The 23,511-nt window shown below is 33.5% G+C and overlaps 4 protein-coding genes across 4 annotated transcripts; 2 read left to right on the top strand and 2 right to left on the bottom strand.

The window, feature by feature from the left end:
- Positions 1 to 2,919: 2,919 nt before the first annotated feature.
- Positions 2,920 to 7,380, bottom strand: LOC103835005 (heterodimeric geranylgeranyl pyrophosphate synthase large subunit 1, chloroplastic). Its single transcript, XM_033277164.1, has one exon. The coding sequence runs from the start codon at positions 6,740 to 6,742 to the stop codon at positions 5,642 to 5,644; it is 1,101 nt and encodes a 366-aa protein (XP_033133055.1). The 5' UTR covers positions 6,743 to 7,380; the 3' UTR covers positions 2,920 to 5,641.
- Positions 7,381 to 7,617: 237 nt separating this feature from the next.
- LOC103835004 (NEDD8-conjugating enzyme Ubc12) lies at positions 7,618 to 9,138 on the top strand. Its single transcript, XM_009111094.2, has 6 exons — positions 7,618 to 7,721; positions 7,982 to 8,128; positions 8,220 to 8,328; positions 8,407 to 8,485; positions 8,549 to 8,665; positions 8,748 to 9,138. Exons 2-6 carry the CDS (start codon positions 8,014 to 8,016, stop codon positions 8,883 to 8,885), a joined length of 558 nt encoding a protein of 185 aa, XP_009109342.1. The 5' UTR covers positions 7,618 to 7,721; positions 7,982 to 8,013; the 3' UTR covers positions 8,886 to 9,138.
- Positions 9,139 to 9,438: 300 nt separating this feature from the next.
- LOC103835003 (aminopeptidase P1) lies at positions 9,439 to 12,850 on the bottom strand. The gene is made up of 12 exons (XM_009111093.3): positions 12,585 to 12,850; positions 12,421 to 12,484; positions 12,199 to 12,338; positions 11,459 to 12,121; positions 11,282 to 11,368; positions 10,900 to 11,034; positions 10,681 to 10,815; positions 10,517 to 10,597; positions 10,275 to 10,434; positions 10,127 to 10,198; positions 9,932 to 10,056; positions 9,439 to 9,847 (listed from the first exon to the last, which is right to left on the bottom strand). The coding sequence occupies exons 1-12, from the start codon at positions 12,675 to 12,677 to the stop codon at positions 9,680 to 9,682; spliced, it is 1,923 nt and encodes a 640-aa protein (XP_009109341.1). The 5' UTR covers positions 12,678 to 12,850; the 3' UTR covers positions 9,439 to 9,679.
- A 236-nt stretch (positions 12,851 to 13,086) lies between these two features.
- Positions 13,087 to 21,681, top strand: LOC103835002 (homeobox-leucine zipper protein ATHB-40). Its single transcript, XM_033277231.1, has 3 exons — positions 13,087 to 20,474; positions 20,797 to 21,122; positions 21,325 to 21,681. Exons 1-3 carry the CDS (start codon positions 20,393 to 20,395, stop codon positions 21,577 to 21,579), a joined length of 663 nt encoding a protein of 220 aa, XP_033133122.1. The 5' UTR covers positions 13,087 to 20,392; the 3' UTR covers positions 21,580 to 21,681.
- The last annotated feature ends 1,830 nt before the right edge of the window (positions 21,682 to 23,511 follow it).

Raw genomic sequence — 23,511 nt, 5'->3', positions numbered from 1 at the left:
TCATCAAAGTTAACTTACCTTTTTCGTCACACATCCGTTTAGAACTCCAAAGTTAAGTGTGTTACGGCTGGAGTAGTGAAAGGATGGATGACCTATCGCGAAGTGATTCGCGATGTCGTGCGAGTGAGGCAAAAGCACGGGAAAATCGAGCGGGAAAATCGAGTGGTGATTGCAAGATTAGTAAAAAAGAGTCGGGCCTTGTAAAAATTAACGCATCGCTCGTCAGACGGAATGGACCCACGAGCCGAATAGCCCATTAGCCATGGACGATCGGGACGTTATAATAATTTTGACGTAGGAGTAATAAAACGAAATATATATAAGGATCAAACATTGAGTTTTGAGGGCATTTAATAAACATGTTGAATAAGGAGATCCCTCACCTAATGGTGCTAAGGTCTAACCGATCAGATTTTATCCACGAGCAAAAATTATTATAGATGCGTGTATTAATGTAAACTGAGAGTAAAACGACGAGAAATTATTTAATTGGCATTTTCCTTAATGTTTCTATACTCTTCCCTTTCATTGGCTGAAAATATTAGGATCATTCTGAACGGAAAAGTTTACTCGAGAGCACATGAGTTGGTAGATAGGGACAACGAGCGTAGATGCTTGTGACATATAAACAAAACTGGTCATAGAAGTGAACGTTATTTATTTATATTATGGATTACACAAAGGTCCTTACTAGACTAAAAAGAATCGTCATCTTCTTATAAGTATAGTTATCCAACTCAATTTCTTAGAAGTTATATTCAGTTTGAATTCAGTTTTTCACCTATTACGAAGTGACATGGCTTTAGTATACTAACTCTTACCTGGTCTAGTTTTCACGAGCCTAGACTTTGGGTCCATTGGAACATCTATAACAAGACAATACCGATTTCTAACAACAAAAATAAAAGTAGACTATAAACATATTTTCATTTGTTAAAGTCAGGTATTTTTTGCTACTCTTTTTTTTTTATCAAACCTTATATTTATAAAAAAATTACTTTCCATCAATGGAGAAAGTGTACGTACATGAAATCGAAGTCATCCATACTAAACAAACAGCTATTACAAGGAAGCAAATACAATATAGAATGATAAAAAGATAGGGGCATACAAAACACTTAAACAACTAATGATATCGAGAAGTCTTCTAATCTCAACGGCCATCGAACTGTAAAGTTAGATGGCGCCTTGGAAATTAGAGACCACAATCAAAGATATAAATCCTAAGATTGAAACAGCAACAAGTGCACAATCAACAATCTTCAACATGGCTACAAAACCTTTGATTAGAACTTCAGTGTTAAAATTATCTCTAATCTTCAACAATACATTCCCTACACCAGAGCCACATAAAGTATATGATAAAATTGGGAAAGAACAAATTCCATAAAAACGGAAACCAGACAGTAAACAATCCAATTAACATGATGAGTGGATATGTGAGGCATCAATCCATTAAGCTACCACTGAGCACATAAAGACTTAAATACCACAAAGATAGAACTGCATACTGCAGAAAAAGGACTGCATATTGCAGTAAAGGATCGCACCAAGGAGAGAAAAAGAGAGATATCAAAGGAGAGTTCAAGATACCAAACCAATGATATCAACTCATCACTTAATATTTAGTTAAAAAATCTCTTAGATACACTTGGATTAATGGAAGAGGAAGAGAGACGGAGATGGAGATGGGGATCGAGCAACCCATTGTTGAATCAACAAACACAATGACAAGCATAATGAACGGGAGATGAGGATATATGAAATTAATGATTGAGAATCGGCGAAGAATCCAATCAACGCACCAGTAAAGGAAAACATTGCATCCTGCAAGAGACAAACACTTTGAGACAAAACTTGTGTCATCAACATACACAAGAGAAATAACACCATCACTGAACACATGTACCAGATTCAGCAAAGGGGATTTCAAATCAGGAGTTTTTGAAAACAGTTGAGAAAAGGCTTGAAAGTGCAAGACGAGCCTGTTACAAAAAGTAATACATACAAGTACAATGCTTTTATTTATTTCACAAAGTAGTACAACAGGATAATAATGAAGGTTTATCTTTACATAGATAAAGTGCCTTAGTAGCTCTCTTCCGAGTTGACTAACATTTCACACTCCAGACATAGACACTAGCCTAACACGTTCCTAGATCAAACTAACCCAAGAACCCATCTGAACCCCTCATGACCCCTAGCCCTTATGCTTTGTCTCTACTCTCATTCAACCCCAAAGCCCTTATGCTTACGGCCTTCTCTTGAGGGGGTGCTTATCCCAAGGCATGTCTCTATGTCTACTTATACATGTAAATTTTGTGGCTTACCCTTGCCAACTTCTCAAGGAAGAGATATTCACAAATATTCCTTTATGGAATATTTCCAAAACTTATTCAAAGACATTTGGAAATCTTCCTTTGATGATTTATTTTTTCCAAGGTAAATCATACCTTACTTAACTTCCAAGTATCTTGTAGTTTAGCTCTACATCGGCTCCAAGTCCAAGTCAGTTGCACAACTTCACATCTTCACTTCACTTCACGTAGCACTTACACTTTTTGTACGACTTCATGTAGTACTTCACAACTGGTACATGGACACCTTGAGGAGTTATTTTTTCAGCTTCTATAACTCAGCCGTCACTGCACTAACAAAGCTATGTCAAACAGGAGAAGAAGCACGAGATTGAACGGTATGAGAGGATCCGCTGGTTTTGGTGGAGAGTGAGTTTCAAGTGGCACATGTGGAGACGTACACGGTGGCAGATCAAGAAGAGGACAGAGTTGGAATTACAACGGATGAGACGGAGGGCGGAGTCGAGACAGAGGAGACGCAGGGCGGAGTCGAGATGGAGGAGATGCAGGGTGGAGTCGCCATGGAGGAGTCGGAGCGCGAGTCGAAACAGAGGAGACTCTCTCTACATTTCCCTGTTGTTCACTTTATTCGTATGGTTACTTTTTGCTAGACTATAAATATATACTAGACTATATATATATACTAATCAAGATTTTGTATATATATATATATTATTAAAAGAGAATTACAAATACAAATTCACCATAAATTTACAATTTATTTATAAGTCAATGTCATTGAAGTATTAAATAACCTTAACTTTAAGTAATCATTGTTTTCTTCTATTTTATTAAATCATTTCCTAAATCAAGTTTAGCTAAAACTTTGAAGGTGATTGGTTGGGCTGTAGCAAGTGACTTTAGATTTAATTTTTATCTACAGCCTTAAAACCATCAATCATGCTTTATATTAGTTTTTAAAGGTACAACCAAAAAATTAAAGCTGCAGCAAAAAAAATAGCTGTAAAAGTCTTATTTTCTAAAGCTCCATCTTTTTAGCTGTATGAAATTTTAAAGATACATCTCTTAAAGCTAAATAAAAAAATCATACAGACTAAATTTTAAAGTAAATTTTCTACAGTTACACCTCAACCAATCACCCCCTTTGTGTTAAACATATTTACTAAAATGATTTAGCTAAATTTTAGGAAAATTTAAGTTTAAAAACGATTTTTAATAATATTATGTAATATTTTCCAAGTATCATATCAACTCCATGCATTTAGATTGTAAGACCTAAAATACAGTATATGTATTTTGAATATTCCAGAAATGTATGTTTAACTATTACGGTTAACATTAATTATTTTCAACAATAAAATATATCTATTCTAAGATTTAAATATGTTTGAATTACATGTAGAATAATATATATTGCTTATAACATAATATTCATTTTTAATCTATCTAAATCTCACCTAAATATATATATATACATATATATATATATATAAAATATTTTCTAAAATATATTTTTAACCATTTAAGTTACTATAAATTATATTTAAAAATAAAATATATGTATATTAAGATTTAAATATCATTGAATCACATGTAAAAAAATATTTAATGTTTATAACTGAATATTCTTTTCTGATGTATCTAAATCTCGCAATTTAGCTCATATCTAATCAAAATATTTAAAATATTATTAAATTTGGGAAACAATTTCGTGTTAAAAGAAATATTACTCAAACATATCAATGGGTTAATATTTGTCGAAGGTTTAGTATGGCGTACGTGTCAATATTTTTTTACAGCATTTGTACTATCTAATTATTGTGCTTAAAAACATTTGAAAATATGATAATATTTAAAATATTAACTAATAAACATTTAAATAATATTTATGTATATAAAAGTGAAAATAAGTACCCGCACACAATTCTAATATTAAATTAAAAACTGAGAGCATCTATAATTTTGACAGTTATAACAGTCAGAGTTTTATGATATACACACTAGGATTGATATACAAAGACTGAAATTCAGGTATATCTATCACAAAGATATCATAAGTAAAAACCGATGACTGTTATATGAAAAAATACAATGCTCCATGTGTATTCAAACCCAGCTCCCCTCTTAACGTTAATAATTAACGAAAAAGAGGGAAAATGATTTTTGGTCTTTTGTATTTTGACGTATAAAGTTTCAACATCTCAGCGAGTTAAGTCATGTGCCAGGCATGACTGTGACTATATAGTACATGTAAGTTGTAACGAAGTAAGACTGTATAGAAAATGACGATTGACTTGGCCATGATGTGTTTCTTGAGGAAGAAAGAAGGAAGAGAATGAAAAAAAAAAGAAGCTAAAAAGATACCATAGTGTTTGTCTTACTTGGAAGATAAATGGCATCAAATCAAGAAAAACAAAAGAAGCAAAACTGTTTTTATGTGTGAAGGACCAAGGGACCAACATTCTCATGGTCTGGAGCCTCTCCATTTCCCAATACTATCTTTGCATTTATTTTGCATCTAAAATAGACCTTATATAATTTCGCCTTGTCTAAATTCATATAAGACCAAAGTTAGCTAGGACCATTTTTCTAGCTTTTTGGATCTCTTGACCGTTTTGTAACAATTTGCAATGATATTTTCCTACATGAGATAACCTTGTACCAAAACTCTTATTGCAATGATTTTGATGAATTATCAAGTTGATGATTGTGAAAGTTTTTGACTAAAATATAAAAGATTTATCTTAGAAGTACAGATGAAATTCATTAAGTGTATTATTCAGTATTCGTACTTGTGGCTTGCTAGTTCACAATTCACATCTATAAAAACGATCAGAGAAAACGCAAAACACATCTCAGTTTAATTGGTTCAAGTGGGAACCCCGGCATGGGATGGGCCACGCCCATGTGGTATTCGTGGTCCATGTCTAGATCAACGTGTATGTTCTGTCATTTATCTTGACCACTTAAGTTTGCCAGCCTGTTTCATCACCAAACCTCAAAATTCACTCTCAGAAAAATTGTTTAAGGTCAAGAACTATTAAAAACGTATATTGAATCGGTTTTCATAGCCCAGTGCTACAATCTGGGCCTTAAAAGGTTCCTAATGGACTAAACGATTTAGTCAGAACCTACAAACATGGATCTCATAGTATTAAACCCATAACTATCCTATCTTGTAATACACGGAAGCATAGAGATTACAACAACAAGCACAAGAATCTGTTGTTTCAGCTTCTCCAATATTTTATACAATTCAATCTGAAACACGACCAGAGAATAAAATCTCGAATGATTCCAACAAGTAAGGAAGAAAACACACTTCAGTTCTGTCTATTTGCAATGTAATTAGCCAAAGCCAACAAAGGAGCGACCTTGTCGGAACCAAACCCTAAAAGCTGTTCACGAGCATCTCTACACAACTTCTCAGCGAACTCTCTCGATTTCTCCAAACCCATAATCTTCGGATACGTTAGTTTATCAGCAACCAAATCTTTCCCAGCAGTTTTCCCCAGTTCTTGAGACGATTTCGTGACGTCCAAGATATCATCAACCACTTGAAACAACAAACCAACACACCTCGCGTACTGCCTCAGCTTCTCGATCTCATCTTCACTCCCTCCTCCAACGATCCCACCCAACACCGCAGACGCTTCAAGCAACGCCGCCGTTTTATGCAAATGGATAAACTCCAGATGCTCTAATCCGACTTCGTTTGAGTCTAACCCTTCGCTGCTTATATCCGCCACTTGTCCAGCCGCAACGCCTTCCACGCCAACGGCTTTAGCCAACTCTCCCACGGCTCGAACCAGTCTCACCGGAGAGACCTCGGGACTCGTGGCCGTCACTAGATGCTCGAAGGCAAAGGGAAGAAGCGCGTCTCCGGCTAAAACGGCGACGTTTTCGCCGAAGACTTTGTGGTTCGTGGGTTTCCCGCGGCGGAGATCGTCGTTATCGATGCACGGGAGGTCGTCGTGGATCAACGACATGGTGTGGAGCATTTCGACGGCGCAAGCTGCCGGCATAGCGACGGGGGCTTCGCCTCCGACGAGCTCGCAAGCGGCGATGCATAGAAGGGGTCTGATGCGCTTGCCTCCGGCGAGGAGGGAGTAGCGCATGGCTTCGTGAATCTTGAGTGGTTCTTGGAGAGGAACGGCCAAGTCCAAGGCTGTGTTGATGGTTTCGGCTTTACGTACCATGTAAGACATGAAGTCGAAGGATGGTGATTTGTAATTGTGGTTGTCCTCTTTTGTGACGACGGAAGAGGAGACGATGTAGGAAGATGATGATGAAACGGTGCGTTTTGAGTTGATGACGATGGGTTTAAGAGTCATGAAGGAAGAAGATCGGGTAAAGATAGAACAAGGAGATGGATGATGGTGATGGTGATGGTGAACCAATGAACCAAGAGTCATTGAAGCCATTGTGGTTTCTTAAGAATATGTAATTGTAAAACAAGAGTTGGGTTGGTTATTACTTATTACTAGAGTGTAAAGCATTATAAAGGGTTTAGGGATGGAGATGACGATGTATATATGTTTTATTATATTAGAAAGCATATTCTTCTGCACTTCCATTGTTTAGCAAATTTTGTAAAATAGAACTATTGTCACGTTTATTTTTCATCCAAAATCTTTATTTTAATTTTCTTTTGTGGATAAAAATATTATAAGAAGAAGACATTATGTATCCAATATGAATCTCTTAATAAAATATTTTAGTATGAAAACTTTTAAAAAAATTAGTTAAATACTAATATAATTAGTTAGCAACTCATGTTAATTGTATATAATTTTATAAGCTTGTGAAGAATAAAGTATAACTGATATCCACTAACTAGAGTCAAATTTTATCCAATAATTTTCCATGTGATAAGTTGAACACACGTCACAGTTTTGAATATTGATTTTAAATTTGAATAGGCATATTACTATCTCTAGAATGATCGGAACAAAATATTAAAACCCAACGAGGCGACAATACACATGTTTGTGCTTTAACAGTATTTTTTACTCTTTCAGGTTTTTTAAATACCTGAAAGAAACGTTTTGGTGGGGAAGGTCATAAAAGAATAGTTCATTCTAAATTGGTTTATACTTTATAATTGGCATGAAACGTCATATCCCCTTTGGACAATTGTGAGTTCTGAAATGTGTTTAGGCTTTGTAAAATCATAATTGAAGACATAATAACATGCAAAGTACCAAACTTATTGGTAAAACATATCTAATGGGCCTAGTGATCTTAATGGGCCGAGTTGTGTAAAGATTTCGTTTTAAACTCAGCGTCGAGAAAAAGCTAAACGATTGTGTCAGTCTTGTTCGTCGTTTAGCTTCCGGGGACGAGATTCGGCGAGCTTTTGATTCAGTCGTAACTAGTTCCGATCAACGAAATTATCAACTTGTAAGCTTCTCTCGTTATTCATTATGTAGAAAATTTCAGTTTTTTATTTGTATTTCCTTTTTCGACTCATTATGTGACTTTATGTAGGAAAGTTTCGATCTTTGAGCTCTTAACTAGATTAAAGCCTAATCCTTTCTGGATCTTCAAGTGTTTCGATCTATTGTCTGAAATTCTAATAGCTTTCTTACCAACTCATTGTTCTTTTTTTTTTTTTTTTTTGGTCAAATCCAACTCATTGTTCATTCCTTTATTTGTCACAGCTTTCTTAAAGAGGTCATCAGAAGCAGAAGCAATGATTGGGTTGTTTAAAGTAAAGGAAAAGCAAAGAGAACAAGCTCAGAACGCTAGTAGAGGAGGAGGAGCTTCTGTTAAGAAGCAATCTGCTGGTGAACTTCGTCTTCACAAAGGTATTATTCCCTTTTATATTTCTCTTTCTTATTGCTAATGGTCTCTCTCTTCTTCAAGTTTTAATCTTTCGGTAATTTTGATTTGGTGTAGATATATCAGAGTTGAACCTTCCAAGCTCGTGTACGATATCTTTCCCTAATGGCAAAGATGATTTGATGAACTTTGAAGTCTCCATTAAACCCGATGATGGTTACTACCAGTTAAGTGGAGTCTTTTACATATCTCATGCTTACACTTGGAACAAACTCATTTCTTTATTTCTTGGTGAATGATGCAGTAATGGTACATTTGTTTTCACGTTCCAAGTGTCTCCTGTGTATCCACATGAAGCTCCTAAAGTTAAATGCAAAACCAAGGTAGGCTACCTTATAGTTTCTATCTTCTACTTGGAGTATTATATATTTGTTTTCTCTTTATAGGTTTATCATCCCAATATCGATTTGGAAGGAAATGTGTGCTTGAACATCTTACGTGAAGACTGGAAACCTGTTCTTAACATCAACACTGTTATCTATGGACTCTTTCATCTTTTCACGGTAAGCCTCATACATCAATCAGGCTTAGTGTTTGTGTTATTATCTGATTCTCTTAAACTGAGTGTTTTTTTTTTTCACACAGGAACCAAATTCTGAAGATCCATTGAACCATGATGCAGCACAAGTTTTAAGGGACAACCCTAAGCTGTTTGAGACCAATGTCCGTAGGGCCATGACTGGTGGGTATGTTGGTCAAACCTTTTTCCCGCGCTGTATCTAACAAAAACCTCTGAAGACGATAAGAACCGATGAAAGCCCCTTTATCTGCCTATTGTATTCCTCAAAGAACCCTTGTTTATTTGCTTTTGTGTAAGACTACATTTCCCTTAGCTCGTGATCTTTCTGAACTTTTAGTTCGTGAGAGTTCGACAAAGGAGACTGAAAAGGAAGTGAGTACTCAGAAAATGTGGATTCTGTAACATGCTTGATCTCTGTCTTATATTTTATAATTCTCCTCAAATTCAGTTTGATTTGGTTTGTTTTATAAGTCCAGCTCTGGTATAATAGATTGTGTTAGTTGTCTCGAACATGTCTCGTGTATAGAAAGAATCAGAACATTAATCAATCTCAGATCATTTCAGTTTCCTTAGAAGTCGCTGTTTTCACGTTTTCTCGATCAGACCCACAGAACCCAAACCGAACAGCCATCAAGGGCATCTGCTTCATCAGTGCAACATTAATGTTGGCAATGGGATTGTTAAGAAGGAAGAGATAGTTGAAGCGGTGAAGAGAGTGATGGATGATGAAGAAAGGAGAAGAGATGAGAAAAAATGTCAAGGAACTGAAGAATAATAAGACAGCAGATAAAGCTCTCGACGCCGTAAGCTACAAAGTTCAAGAACTGAGAATCTTGTAGAAACAAAGATACATGTGTTCAAGAAACATGAACCTTTTATTTTAGATGTCTGAATGGAAACTACGAAGAAGAAACTGTGTAATGACTTACAAATATGTTTGGTTCAACAGTGAAAGCACAGAAGAAGCCATTGCTAAACATCTAAATCCAGGAGGGATTCAAGCCAATACACTTACAGGCTCGGTAGCTTTCTTGAGCCATTCCATTTCAGCCTGGTTCAGGAACGGAGCCAAAATGTCCTTGCATCTCAGATGGTACGTGTTTAACCAGTCGATCTCTTCTCGTGTCAACTGCTTTAGATCGATGAGTTTCACTTGATACGGTGCCTAGAGAGACAAAGAGAGAGAGTTACTCAGACATATTGATAATAAAACCAAGAACAGTTAAGAAACAGGTCAGCAAGTAAATACCCAAGTGATATGCTCGAACTGCAAGTAGCCCTTGTCACCAAAGTTAAACTCAGTTTCAGCATCATTAACAACAAGAACATTCTCTAGCCTAATACCAAAGTTCCCATCTTCATAGTAACCAGGCTCTGCAAAAGAAACAAACCACGGTTCTTAGCATATGAAGATCAGTATCAAGCTTTTGTTGTAGACACATACCATCAGTTACAGTCATGGTAGCTTGAAGAGGTACATTCCTAGCACTAGGTCTGAAACTAACTTGGTGAGGTCCTGCACAATCCAAACACCTGTTAAATATACACATACAAGAATAATAGAATATAAAGGAGGTTTCTAATCACTTTACCTTCATGAACAAAAAGGTAAGAGCCAACTCCATGACCAGTACCATGTCGATAATCCAACCCAAACTTCCACAAAGGAGCTCTAGCAAGTATATCAAGTGTATAACCATTTGTTCCTTTCGGAAACCGAGCGTTTCCAAGTGCAACATGACCCTTGAGCACCTAAAGATGCATCCCATTAAAACATACGTATTAGAGTCAATAAGATGTTATCTTCTTCAGAAAGTTAATCATCCATGATTACCGCAGTATAACAGTCCTTCTCATGAGCTGAAGGTTTCCCAAAGTGAACCGTTCTGGTTATATCAGTTGTTCCATCGAGATACTTCATTCAAAACAAAATGTCTATATTAGAAAACATATAAGTGAAGCTTATAGTATATATACTCAAATCATGTGATTATAAACCTGTGCTCCTGAATCACATAAGTAGATTTTATCTGGGTCCATCTCAGCACACGCTTCAGGCTCTGGTGAATAATGAATGATGGCAGCGTTTGAACCAACAGATGATATAGTAGGAAAGCTTAGACCTCTAAAATGCTGCAACCACATGAACAAAAACGTTATATATATATATATTAAGATGCTTTCACAGTGAATGATGTTTGATCTGTAAGAGATTACCTCTTTGGCAGCTCGGAGACTCTCCAGCTTATCACTCACAGTCAATTCAGTAAGCTTAGAGGTCTCACTAGTTGGTTTCTTTTTGTTTGCCTCTGCTTCCATAAAGTATCCAGATGCTCCATAAAGCTCCTGCATCTGCAGTTTTGACAAAGACAAGTGTTCAATACAAAATAAATGTTGTTTTAGAATTTCAGTGAAAAGTCTATTAATTTTGAATGTTGTCTAACTATTTATATTCTCTATTTATTTTTCTATTGGTTAAAATATGGTTAGGTGTATGTAGTTAATGATGTTTTTATTTAGAAAATATACAAAATTAAATATTTTCTTAATCTGTGTGCACAAATCTAAAATGACAAAACAGATGGAGTCTATACAGTACCTGGTTATCAAGCCAAACAAGGTACTGAACAACAGCTGCACCATCACGAACATGTGCTTTCTTGAGTCCTTCGAGCTCAACAGGGTTCTAACATAACATAACATAACAGAATCAATACTATAAAGCAAAGAAATTAAGAGAAGTAACTTTTAGTAAAGAGTATTCATTAGTTATTACCTTTAAGGCTTTTGGGAGTGAGAGAGGAGATGGTTGTAAGAGGACCTTATCAGCATCCAACTTTGAATAAAGCGCATAGCAGCAGGAAGCAGGATCCACCCACAACCGATCAGTCTGGTCAGAGTCAATCTCCATGTCCTCGCTTTTAGATGAGAATGATGAAAAGAGTTGTTTCGAAGCAAGCAACGCCACATCTGAGATCACATCTGTGTACTCCTTGACTTCTACGCCAAGCCCTTTGAAGTACTCACTCACCTCATTGGACACTTTCTTCTTGTCAACATAGAGGAACGCAGAGTCGGTCGTAACGATTGCAAAGGCGTGAACAACGGGACAGTAAGCAACATCGGTTCCACGGATGTTGTATAGCCAAGCAACCTCATCAAGAGCAGCAATGACCAAACCACGCGCACTCTCTTGCTTAAGCTTTGCTCTCAAATCTGTTAACTTCTCGGGGACAGAGCGGCCAGCAAACTCCAAGGGATGGACAAGAACAGGGTTCATCTCAGGAGGTGGACGGCTCTTCCAGACTTCATCCACAAGATCAGTTGTTGTCGGAATAAGGTTCTGAGACTTCTTAGCAAAGGCTTTTCCCCACCTGTTTGCGGTGTCTACCGAGACACACCATGGATCAACACCTATGTTTGCTCCCTCAGACAGATTCTAAAACATCAATGAAGACAAAAATCAAAATCAAAAGAAACATGTCAAAGTGATTGATCATCTTGTGAGTGACTCACATCAGACATCCAAACTTCAACAAGAGGATCTTCTCCCATACGCATGAGTGTCCACTCATCACTAAGCTGTTGGATCGCTTGCAAGAAGTAACGACCATCAGTCCAAAGCCTCGCTTCGTTCTTCGTGATTAGTGCCAAACCTATCAAAAATCCAGTAAAGGGCAACTCTTTTTCCGACCAAAAGATCCAGTTCAACGATTATTACAGAACAACACAACAAACCTGCGCTTCCAGTAAATCCAGACACGAACTCACGGCGTTTGTCTCGAGCAGAAACATACTCGCTCTACAAAATTCGATTAAAACAAAAAAAAAACTATAAAAATCGAAACTTTATATTGTTCAAAGATCGGATCATGGATGCAAGAAAAAGGGTCGATTCAAACCTGGTGATAGTCTTCGGAAGGGACGACGAGAGCGTCGAGAGGAGGAGAGTGAGAGGCCATGAGTGACCTCAGGGAAGAGAGAATCTCAGACATGATAAAGGTGTTTCGGTTTCTGTTTCTGTTTCTGTTTCAGATAGAATTTTGCGTTATCTTGAGTCTTGTGTCAATGTCGAGCACAGATGCAGAGAGAGAGAGAGAGAGATGATAATAAATTACTGTATATACAGATTACGTGTTCCTAGGAATCCTAATGGCTGACGCAAGTAACGCAGCTAAAATAAACATTCCTTTTTAAAAAGTATTTTTTGCTTAACAATTAAACAAATATCTTAAGTTTCCTTAATAGCAAATTAGAATTAGTAGAATACTAGATTTTTCTACTAGAACTCCAATTTGCTTTTATTATACACGAATTCACATATGTGGAGGATAATCAAGACGATTAAAAAAAGCATGTAAACAGAAATTCGATTCAATTAAAAAAGAAGCTTTTTTCGAAAAAATCTTGTTTTTTTTGGGTTTCAAGATTGTGCACGTCTCTCGAGTGTTAACTATTGCAGCCATGTAGTTTCTTTTATGTTCAGCAAGAGCGAGTTCTGTTGCTGTTGCTTTTCTTGAGCCATCACTAGCAAACACACATGATCTATAAGTTAAGCCTCCACGAATAAAGTTTATCTTGAAAATTCCTACTTCAAATATGCAGCTTATTGGGATGAAAGCACCCATGATGAAACTAGCTGTGTGATTGTTGTCCGTTTGCACACAAACATGATATGGAATCAATATGTGTTCCAGAGATTGACACTAAATTGTAGAACAAAGATCCATGTGATGTAAGATTCCGCACTTGTGTTTCCTTATATTGCTTTCCTTTCTTAGATCATTAAAACAATAATAAATTGCAAAAATAACTGGTTTAAGGAACCAAACTATCATAGAAGCCAAAAGACAATAAAAGTGATAGATTCCATATAATTTGGGATTAAATGGATCTATAAGTAAGTGAGTTCCAGTAATGAAAGAACGTTTTAAGAACCAATCACAGATATGCAGTTTACAGAAGACTCAACACTTTTCTGACTAAAAATATGTCAATCATGGTGTTGAGAATGTTAGATTCAAATTTATGATTTCTTCTAAAAATTCATCTTACTACAACTTAACACCGACATAGCATATGGGAAATCTTACTCAACAAACATAGAGAATACTAGAGTGTACACAATGGTGGCCAGAACGGACTCACGATCAGGGAAGATCCACGTCAATTATAATAGGATCACTTGAAACCACAAATACTATAAATCAAATTTGTAATTTGCATTTCATTAGGGGTGGACAAAAAACCCAAACCGAATCGAACCAAATCAAACCGAACCCAAACCGATCCAAACCAAACCAAACTATATGTCTAACCTGTTTGGGTCAAGATTTTATCAATCCAAATGGTTTGGTAAACCAAACCGAAAACCGAAAGTTTTTAATTAGATTAATTAAATATGCTAATAATATTAAGATTTAATATATTTAACCATTTAACCTAAACAACTAAACATAATTTTATACATTTTACTTTTAAATGAATAGAATAAGCATAACTAAAAGAATAATAAAAGAATATGAATCACATACATTAACATCGAAACGGAAAGGTTATTTTATGATATATATATTCGGTTTGAAGATAATAATATAAAATTATTGAATTACATTTTCTACATATTTATTGTGATGTTTGGTTTTACGTTTAAATATGAAAAAAATAATGATTTAGTATCAAATGATGATTTGTTTAGGTTTTTATAAATCATATTTTTGTAATTGAACTAGAACAAAACTATAAAATTAACTCGGTTGAACTGAAAAATACAAACAAAACCAAATTAAACTGAACCAAACACGAACCAAACTAAACTAAAACCGAACCGAAATAAAACTGAACTAAACCGATCATAAACCAAACCATACTAATTTGGGTTGACTTTGGTTCAAGATTGTTTAGACCCAAATAACCCAAACCCAACCGAACCCAAACGAACCCGTAATTAAACCGAAATACCCACTCCTACATTTCATAACAGAGAGTGACATATTTAGTTGAAAACGATATCAATGAATTCCCAAAACCATATTTGGTTTTTCTAATGACCCTTTTAAATTTTTTGATCCTTTTTTCTTGGCCTCGCCACTGTCCACAATAGACGTAAATCCAATTGAATTCTGAAACTACACCTGCACTAGATTCCCTTACAAATAAAATGATATAGTTAATGAAGTAATCAATTCCATCATAGACTATAAAATCAACGTACTAGATTAACCATAAAGTCCATGTCTTTCTATAGTTGTGCATTTCTTCAGAAATGACTCAATCAGAAGACAAAGCTTTGACAAAAGGACTTGAATACTTGTACTCAAAGTTGTTGCATTGTAATCAAACATCAAGCACGCAATCATACTCTAATAAACTCAATTGTACCAGAGTAAAGTCCTGACAACAACAAACTTTTCAGGTAAACACACATAAAGTTCGTAGCTTTCTATAGTTGCACATGATTTACACATGATAACGCAATCTTTTTTTGCAGACAATTTAGAACCGTAACACATCTCCAAGTGAGTTATTATTTATCTTGATCTCTCTAGGAAGGTAACTGTCTCGTTTGATCAGCAGCGTGTTCTGAATTGCAATGAGATTAGAGAATCATGAATTGCCATATTCTCATTTCTAAATAGAGCGCATGACTATGATTTCCAGGGTACTTGCAATTTCTGCAAGAAGGGAGACAAATGGAACCATTAAATATTTTCTTCTCTTAAGAGCTAGATGACTCCGAAAGGATCTCTGAATTTCTGAAAATCTTATCCAAGAGATTTAACTCTAAATTCGTCTTAGCAAAAGCTGAGTTTTGTTTAACCGAAGAAATGGTAGTGGGGTCAGTTCGAAGTTCCACAATTGAATTAAAGCGAGGAGAGCCAGTCGTAACAAGAACAGAGGAACCAAAAATCATCAGCTAAACACCATCCGAATATGTTTGGATTCTCTCGGCCTTGAAAACGCTAATGTAAGGTACAACTACTAGCTCAAATTTTTAAGGCTCTACACTAATGTAGCAAATAGCTTTTTCTATTCTAGTCATTCTAGAATCTTGAGACTAAGAGCCGTCTTTGAAAAACAACCTGAAAATCATGGGATATCTCTTGTGAGGGTGAGAGGTGACTTTGGAAAAATCCGGTATGTGGGATAGGATTAAGCCATTGAACCTTTGTCTTCTTTTTCGACTTACAGGGCCACCACGGGTCGGCCAGGTTGGCCCACTAGACTCACTGAAAGAGGTGAGAATCGAATCCCAAGTGCCAGGGAGTATGTGAGATAAGATTGACCCATTGATCCCTTATCAACATCGTTAACCGAATAAAAAAGATAAAATTGCCACTGAAAATCAAAAAGAATAGATAATTAAAAAAACATAGAATATTTAATAAAAACATCAAAATGAAATAGAAAACAAAACCAAAAACACATACGGACATTCCTAACATGGTATCAAAGATCCAATTAGAGAATCACACCACTGAAAATCGAAAAGGTATAATTAAAAAAAAAACATTGATAAAAAAACATCTGAATAAAATAGAAACACAAAACAAAAAACACGTAAGAACATTCCTAACCGGGGATCAAGGATGTGGATTTAAGCCCTTATCAACATCCTAGCCAGATCAAGGATCTGAAAGTGGTCATCATCAACTTGATCACCGGATTTGAATTTTCCATTAAAAAACGGAAGGATAAAAGAAAAACATAAAAAGATTTTGGTAAGAACATCATAACTTTTAATACTTGTACTTTAAACTCAGGACGCATCCACCCCTTTTCCATCGTCACCAATAATATTAATCTTTTATACTATAAAGCATAATTCAATTGACGATTTTGAGGTGACATGTATCATCTAAATTTTCTATTAACTTGTAGAGTTTGTTTGATACATTAGTGCCAATTTTATAAGTTTACTAGGAAGAAGAAATTTATATGTTTTGGTAAGTATTGTTTATTACTCTCTTTTTGAATTGTGGTTATATTAATCGACTCTCTTCCAAAATTTGGAAACAAAATAGATGAACATTAGGATGACTATCTGAAACACAATCAACAGCATTCCGGCATTGTTTTTGAACCAGGTTTTTAATGGTTTCTCTTTGATTTTAATCCATTCCAATGAACATTTTTCGCATTTGAATCTCTGTATATTTATTTATTTCATTTTGAAGTTTCGAGTGAAAATAGTAAACAGTTTAGAAAAGAAAAAAATAAAATTTATTGTTGTGACAATTGGTGAAGATGGTTTCGGAACCAGAAGAATGGCCAGCATTTGCAAGTTATTTGGAAGATTTCAACAGCCTGAAAGAGAGTTTTTCCAGAGCAGAGATCATCTATGTTTTAAGAACGCATAATAAGAAGGCGGATAGCTTAGCTCGCAGTGCTAGGAAAGTATCGTCTTTGGTTGTTCACATGGATCAAGATCTCCCAGTTTGGTTCACAGAGTCAATATGATTCTGTAAAGTTGATGATAAAAAAAAAAAAAAAATTATTGTTGTGATTTTGAGTAGACATTTATCTTCTTTTGGATGATGAGACTAATTATTTCAATAACATGTACAGAAAAATGTAATAAAAATCAAGTATGTGTATTTGTTATATTTCATATAGAAAAATAATTAAAAAGAGTCAGTGTCATATGATTAAAATTGGTCCTTTTTTGGTCAAAAAAATTGGTCTATAACCGAGCTTATGAAATTAATCTTTTTTGTTTGCTTCCGAGAACAAATTTAATGTCATATAGAAATATAGAAATTAAGAAAGTGCACATTTTATTTTTTATGCAAGATCTTTTGTCATTATCTAAAATGCTCAATGGATTTGTTATATCTTAATAAAAAAAGAGTTAGATTTCTTTTCTATGGCCTATGAAGCTAGGACATGAATATATCCAAATATCACAACTTTTTATTTTCATTCATAGCTATTTACATTTATTTATTCAGAGCCAATGCTATTCTAATCAATTAGAGTTGTACAAATATTTTCGAATTTAGAAAGAAATAGTATTAAAAACAGTAAGTAAATAAACAATCACCACTTTAGTAATTACCGTGATTAAAAAGCGGGTTAAGCGAAGATTTAACAGTCACCAGATCATTAATCAGGTCAGCCAAAACGGCCCTGTGTAACTTTCGATCAATATTGAGTTGGGCTAAGTTTGTTGGTTTCATATTACAAGTCTATGACCAGTTATTGGGCTTTATAGTTTTTAGCCTGTGTGATATCTATTAGAAGCCTTTTTAATATAGGTTTAATTCATATTGGGTTTATTTTTGTCAACACTGTTATTTATAGATTAGAAATCTATCAACCTACTAACGATGTTTAAATGTATAATCTAGCCTAGAATAGTTTTCCTTTTTGGTTAAAAATGTTAAGTTGCTTAGAATAGTTGTGGAAACTAACTCCAGTGTCTCACTTGTGTTGTATTTGACATAAAGTTTTCATGTTTTTGCGATTCAAATATACAGTAGTTTGATTTTACATGTATAATTATTAGTTAGTAACTTAGCATGCGTACATATTTTCGAGTGATCATCATCGATCTTTTTATATAAGTACGTATCTTTCTCTCGATCTCATTTTTTGTATCCATATCAATATCCGTTTAGGTTTGATAGATCGAGACGTTTTTTCTTTGAATTGTTTCATAGTACATCGAAGTATGTATTTCTGATCTTAAAGTTAAAAAAAAATGTATTTTTGATCTCTAAATGGATAAGCGTCTTTATGCATGAGTGTATAGTGTGCATGTGCCTCTATATACCTAACTATTTTTACTAATGATTGTAGGAATATTTTTTTTGTAGGAATTTTCAATTGTAACTGATATGATGGTTGCCGTCTTAGTGGCTAACCCGCGGGTCTCTTTTTACGTGGTTGAAAGCGTACTATTTAATTAACGTAGTCAAATTGACCTAATATTTATCATCTTACCTAAGATCTTAATATAAAGTTGCATAAAATTATCAATCATAGTGTTACAATTTTTAAATTCGTTTGTTAATCAGGAGAATAGTTAATAGAGCCGAAAGGTCAAATTTCAGCTATTGGTTATAAGTAAATGAATTTCTAATACGATTAGAATGTGAAAGAAGATAGGCATTTCAATATGTTAATACATTTTTTGGTATTTAACTATTTTATTGTAGTTATTAAGAGCTAATATAGATCGTACCTGATTGGATAATGCAATAATTTGTAGCAGCCAATCGAAATATGTATTAGTGTTATAATAAGATTTATTAATTTATTAAGACCATACTTCATGTTGTGCTATTTATAACCTTGGACCACCATGAAAACATACAATATCGCGTTTAAAGCTGCAAGAGTGGAGATAGAAAGAATATTGTAAATTTATAATAACAAATTAAGACTGATTATGAGATTGTTTTATAAAACAATACGTTAAACCGAAAACCCCACGAATCTATGGGGCCACACCCAAGAGCAATCTAGAAAAAACTCCGTATGTAGCTGTCATTAGGGACGCTTGTGGAGTAATTAGACATGCCACGTTTCCAAAAATGGAAATTTATAATCTTAAATTAAGGAGCTAGTACAAGATTTGTTTAATTGCTAACCATGTGCTTAAAGCTCTAATCGTGATTTGGGATGTAGAAGGAACCAAAGAGACAGGTTGGCTGACTATATTTATATTTGTTTAAACTTTTACTCGACGTGAGTGTTTTCTGGACCGTCCACGTTGTGCCTTGGCATTGAATGTTTGATCGTAAACATTGTGGTGGTGATTAGTGTCTTAATCGAGTAACTGAGAATCTTAAATTTTTATTTTAAAAGAACCAAAAGGTTTAGGATTAATTAGCTGTTTAGAGCTTTGTCATGTTTATAATCCACTAGAGAATGATCCACGGAGTTCTATTGGATTTTAAAACCAAAGAATTTCAACAATCAACTACTTCAAGTAGTCTTCAAGTATAAAAATTCTGATTATCATTTTACCAAAAAGAAAAGAGTACTGATTATCAAAATTCAGAAATCAGCAAATGAAAAGAAGTAAAATACTGCGTATGCTTTATTTTACCTTTCTGTTAGTGAAATTGTGAAATTTATTATTTACTGGCAAAACGTGGATTAGGTGAATTTTTTTATTTCCTTTTGTGCTTATTATTATTGAAAAGAAACCCAACCAAAGACTTGAAGAGCTAGCTCAATTTTTCAATTTGCTAGTGCAAATTTCTCAAATGCATGCATATTATTATCTAATATAATATATAGTAGGTAACTTCATCGGACACAAATGTTCTTAGAATATTTCCATGTAAAATTCCATTTTTCTTTTAAAATGAGATAAATTCATAATAAAATTAAATTTATTATAAATTTAATCTATTTTGGAGAGAAAATTGAGTAATGAACAAAAAAATAAAAAAAATTACTGGAATGGAAAATAGGGTGGAATCGAACAATTTCTTAATACATATTTTATTTTATAGTAAATTATTGAATAGTGTCGGAGATGCTCTTTAACTAGATTGTAGTCTAACAGAACGGGTTCTACATGTGAGCTGGTTTAAAGACAAGAAGCCCACATTAGGCAAACACTTCAAAAGATAGATTAAAAACTCATTCTTGGCAACACTCCTTATAAATTACAGGTCTTTCTCTTCCACAACACAATTTCTCACAGCTCACAAGTGAGACAAATTACAACAGAGAGAGATAGATATCCAAGAACATGAACCCCACGGTGAGTGACCATAACATGGCTTTCATCTCTCAGTTGTACCCTGATGTCTACACTCATATAGTACCACAAGGTTTGTCCGAAATTTTCACATCATTTTTTTGTTTGTTTTGAATTTTGAGAAAACCAAAATTTAATAGATTTTCTTATAAATTTACAAGTGGGGTTTTTAGTTAGTTTATCTAAAGAAATTCCAATTTATTTTTGGAAGAAGTTATACAATTCAGTTGAGTTATCTATTTGAGTCTTTCCTAAAAAATAAGTTCTCGACCGACACGCCTACTGCCTACACCTAAAATCTTGGTATACACATCAAGAAACTAAAAAGTAAATAAAATCTTTAATTTAACATGTTTCTATTTTTAGCGAATTACTAATTTGCTTTTGGTTGGTAGGAGAAGTGAAGCCACCGAAGCGAAGGAGGAAGAAGAGCAAAAGGGCGGTGGCTGCCGGAGATGGAAGTAACTGCTTGTTTAAGAAGAGAAAGCTTACTGATGAGCAAATGAACATGTTGGAGATGAGCTTTTGTGATGAACATAAGCTTGAGTCGGAGAGGAAAGATAAACTTGCGGCGGAGCTAGGGCTTGACCCTCGTCAAGTTGCCGTTTGGTTTCAGAACCGTCGTGCACGGTGGAAGAACAAAAGGCTCGAGGAAGAGTACAACCAACTCAAAAGCTCACATGACAACGTCGTTGTCGACAAGTGCCGACTTGAGTCAGAGGTATCATTTATTTTCTATCTCATTGCATTCACACAACATAAAATACTTTTGTGTTCCGTACAATGTTATAATCTTTTTAATAGTCACTAGTCTTTATCAATGGGACTCAAAACTAGACCCACTAACAAAAATACTTTTATTTGAAATTTTATCAAATGTTTGCATGGTGATTAGTTGCTTAACATTATATATTCTTCCTCAGGTTCTTCAGCTCAAGGAACAACTCTTTGATGCAGAGAGGGAGATCCAAAGATTGGCAGAAAGAGTAGAAGGAGGCTCTGGCAACAGTCCAGTTTCTTCTTCAGTCTCCATCGAACACAATGAAACGTCGTTTTTTGGAGACTATAAAGTTGAAGAAGATGGTGACGACTACGATAACATGGTTTATCCGGTGCCGGAAAACAGCTACATGGACGGAGAGGAGTGGATAAATTACCAGCTTAATGTAATATTTTAATTGTATCAGTTAGTGTCGTGAACCAAGAAGGAATATTACTAAATCAAAAGACTATTTTAATTGTATAACGCCGATATATTTCACGCTAGTGTAATTTGGCAATCTTGTAATTTTGAGTCACTTTATCTGGCATATTAATTTCGAAGCAAAAAGTCTGTAATCTATGCTATTAAAATAGAAGTTATGATTTCTTTCATGTGATATTTTAATTAGACTATCCATAGAAAATTATTTATATTATTTTAAATTTTTTTTATTTTCATGATAAAATACTAACAACCTATTCAATTATCTTTTTATTCCATCAAAATATTATTAGATATGAATAATTTTAAAAATATAATATTCCATCAATATATAACTATGTTTGAATATAACTATTTATAATATACTTAATAATAATAACATTTAATTATTCTAGAGTTTATACTTGTATATGATCTAATTAATAATAATAATAACATTTATTATGCAAATACAATAATGTTAGAATTTTAACTTGCAAATAATAAAACCGAATCAAATATTAAAAATCCTAACACTATTGTATTTGCATAATACAAATAAATATTTTTAATTTGGACCATTCCTTAAATTTTATCAACTTTTACATGAATTAATTATAATATTTTATCTTTTTATTTGAATACAAATAATTATTTTTATGAATGTTCTAACAAAATCTTTAAAAATCTTTTCAGAATCAATTTAAATTTTTTTTCAAAACGTACTTAATTTTAGTTTTAGTTATCATCAACTATAATTAGAAATTCAAAATTATTTCAGTTTTTGATTTATAGAAAAAAATAAAATTATATAAATATTTTAATTATATAATTAATGATAACAATTTAAATGGATTAATTTTCAAAAATACAATTTACAAATATTTTGTTAGAAAGATTCATTTCTATTTCAAATTAAAAAACGATATTTTATCCAACTTAGTGTATTTCTCAAATATGATATTTATTACAAAATTATTTTGAATTACAATGTATTATCGCTTCTCTTTAAAAAATTATGTTTTTAACAGTATCTCAAAAAAAAAAAATTCTCTACTATATCGGTCCAATTTAATTTGCTTCCATATAAATTTGAAAATTTAAATAGAAAATATGTAAAGTAATTTTCAAAATAATTATTTTTACAAAAATACAAAATTTATAGTAATAATATATAAGCCACGTAAACATAGATATTAAAAATTACATAATATATAACACTAAATTACATTAAATTATTTGTACATTTTGTTATACTCCCTCAGTATACAAATATACATTGTTTTAACTTTTTCTTTGTATACAAATGTATGATGTTTTACGTTTAATTAATGCAATTTGCTTTAAAAATAAAATATTAATCAAAATGTAAAAATGTAAGTGGTTGAATTTTATTAGAAATCAAATAAAACATTAGACTAATTAAAAGAAAAATAAAAAAATTAATAGATAACAGTAAATATTTAATTTCTCTTAATATATGTGAACAACCTTAAACATCATATATTTGTATCAAGAAAGAGTATAAACTAAAATATTTTAAGTATAGAAATAAAAAAATCCGCATAATTGTGCGGGTTAAGATCTAGTAACTAATTATCTTTCAATTATAACTTATCTTTTAATTATAATAACAAATTAACTTGGGTTCTCATTTCCCCCCTATGGGTTTGACCTATTCATATATGTATGTCATATATAATTTTCTTGGTGACTAATTTGCAATGTACTTTATATAAGGTTAACACCTCGTTCGGTTAAAGTTTTGGAAAATTTTGGAGTGGACTTTTGTTGAATTTGATAGTTCTGTTGATGGGTATAAGATTCATTCATAAAAGTGACTAAGACATACCGTAATTAAGACTTTTTCTTTATATCTAGAAGCTAATGGTCGTCTTCAAATAATTTGTTTTTATCAACTAACAAA

Source organism: Brassica rapa, chromosome A08 (assembly GCF_000309985.2).
Source record: "Brassica rapa cultivar Chiifu-401-42 chromosome A08, CAAS_Brap_v3.01, whole genome shotgun sequence".
NCBI lineage: Eukaryota > Viridiplantae > Streptophyta > Magnoliopsida > Brassicales > Brassicaceae > Brassica > Brassica rapa.
This window is presented reverse-complemented; position numbering and strand designations above follow the sequence as displayed.

What these genes read in the sequence shown, in the direction of transcription:
- LOC103835005 (XM_033277164.1), bottom strand. Translation starts at nt 6,742, where the DNA reads ATGGCTTCAATGACTCTTGGTTCATTGGTTCACCATCACCATCACCAT.
- LOC103835004 (XM_009111094.2), top strand. Translation starts at nt 8,014, where the DNA reads ATGATTGGGTTGTTTAAAGTAAAGGAAAAGCAAAGAGAACAAGCTCAG. An exon ending in CCCGATGATGGTTACTACCA is followed by an intron (nt 8,329 to 8,406) that starts GTTAAGTGGAGT and finishes TGAATGATGCAG; the next exon opens with TAATGGTACATTTGTTTTCA. An exon ending in AAGTTAAATGCAAAACCAAG is followed by an intron (nt 8,486 to 8,548) that starts GTAGGCTACCTT and finishes TTCTCTTTATAG; the next exon opens with GTTTATCATCCCAATATCGA.
- LOC103835003 (XM_009111093.3), bottom strand. Translation starts at nt 12,677, where the DNA reads ATGTCTGAGATTCTCTCTTCCCTGAGGTCACTCATGGCCTCTCACTCT. An exon ending in CACTCCCAAAAGCCTTAAAG is followed by an intron (nt 11,369 to 11,458) that starts GTAATAACTAAT and finishes ATGTTATGTTAG; the next exon opens with AACCCTGTTGAGCTCGAAGG. An exon ending in TTGTTTGGCTTGATAACCAG is followed by an intron (nt 11,035 to 11,281) that starts GTACTGTATAGA and finishes TCAAAACTGCAG; the next exon opens with ATGCAGGAGCTTTATGGAGC.
- LOC103835002 (XM_033277231.1), top strand. Translation starts at nt 20,393, where the DNA reads ATGAACCCCACGGTGAGTGACCATAACATGGCTTTCATCTCTCAGTTG. An exon ending in CACTCATATAGTACCACAAG is followed by an intron (nt 20,475 to 20,796) that starts GTTTGTCCGAAA and finishes TTTGGTTGGTAG; the next exon opens with GAGAAGTGAAGCCACCGAAG. An exon ending in AGTGCCGACTTGAGTCAGAG is followed by an intron (nt 21,123 to 21,324) that starts GTATCATTTATT and finishes ATTCTTCCTCAG; the next exon opens with GTTCTTCAGCTCAAGGAACA.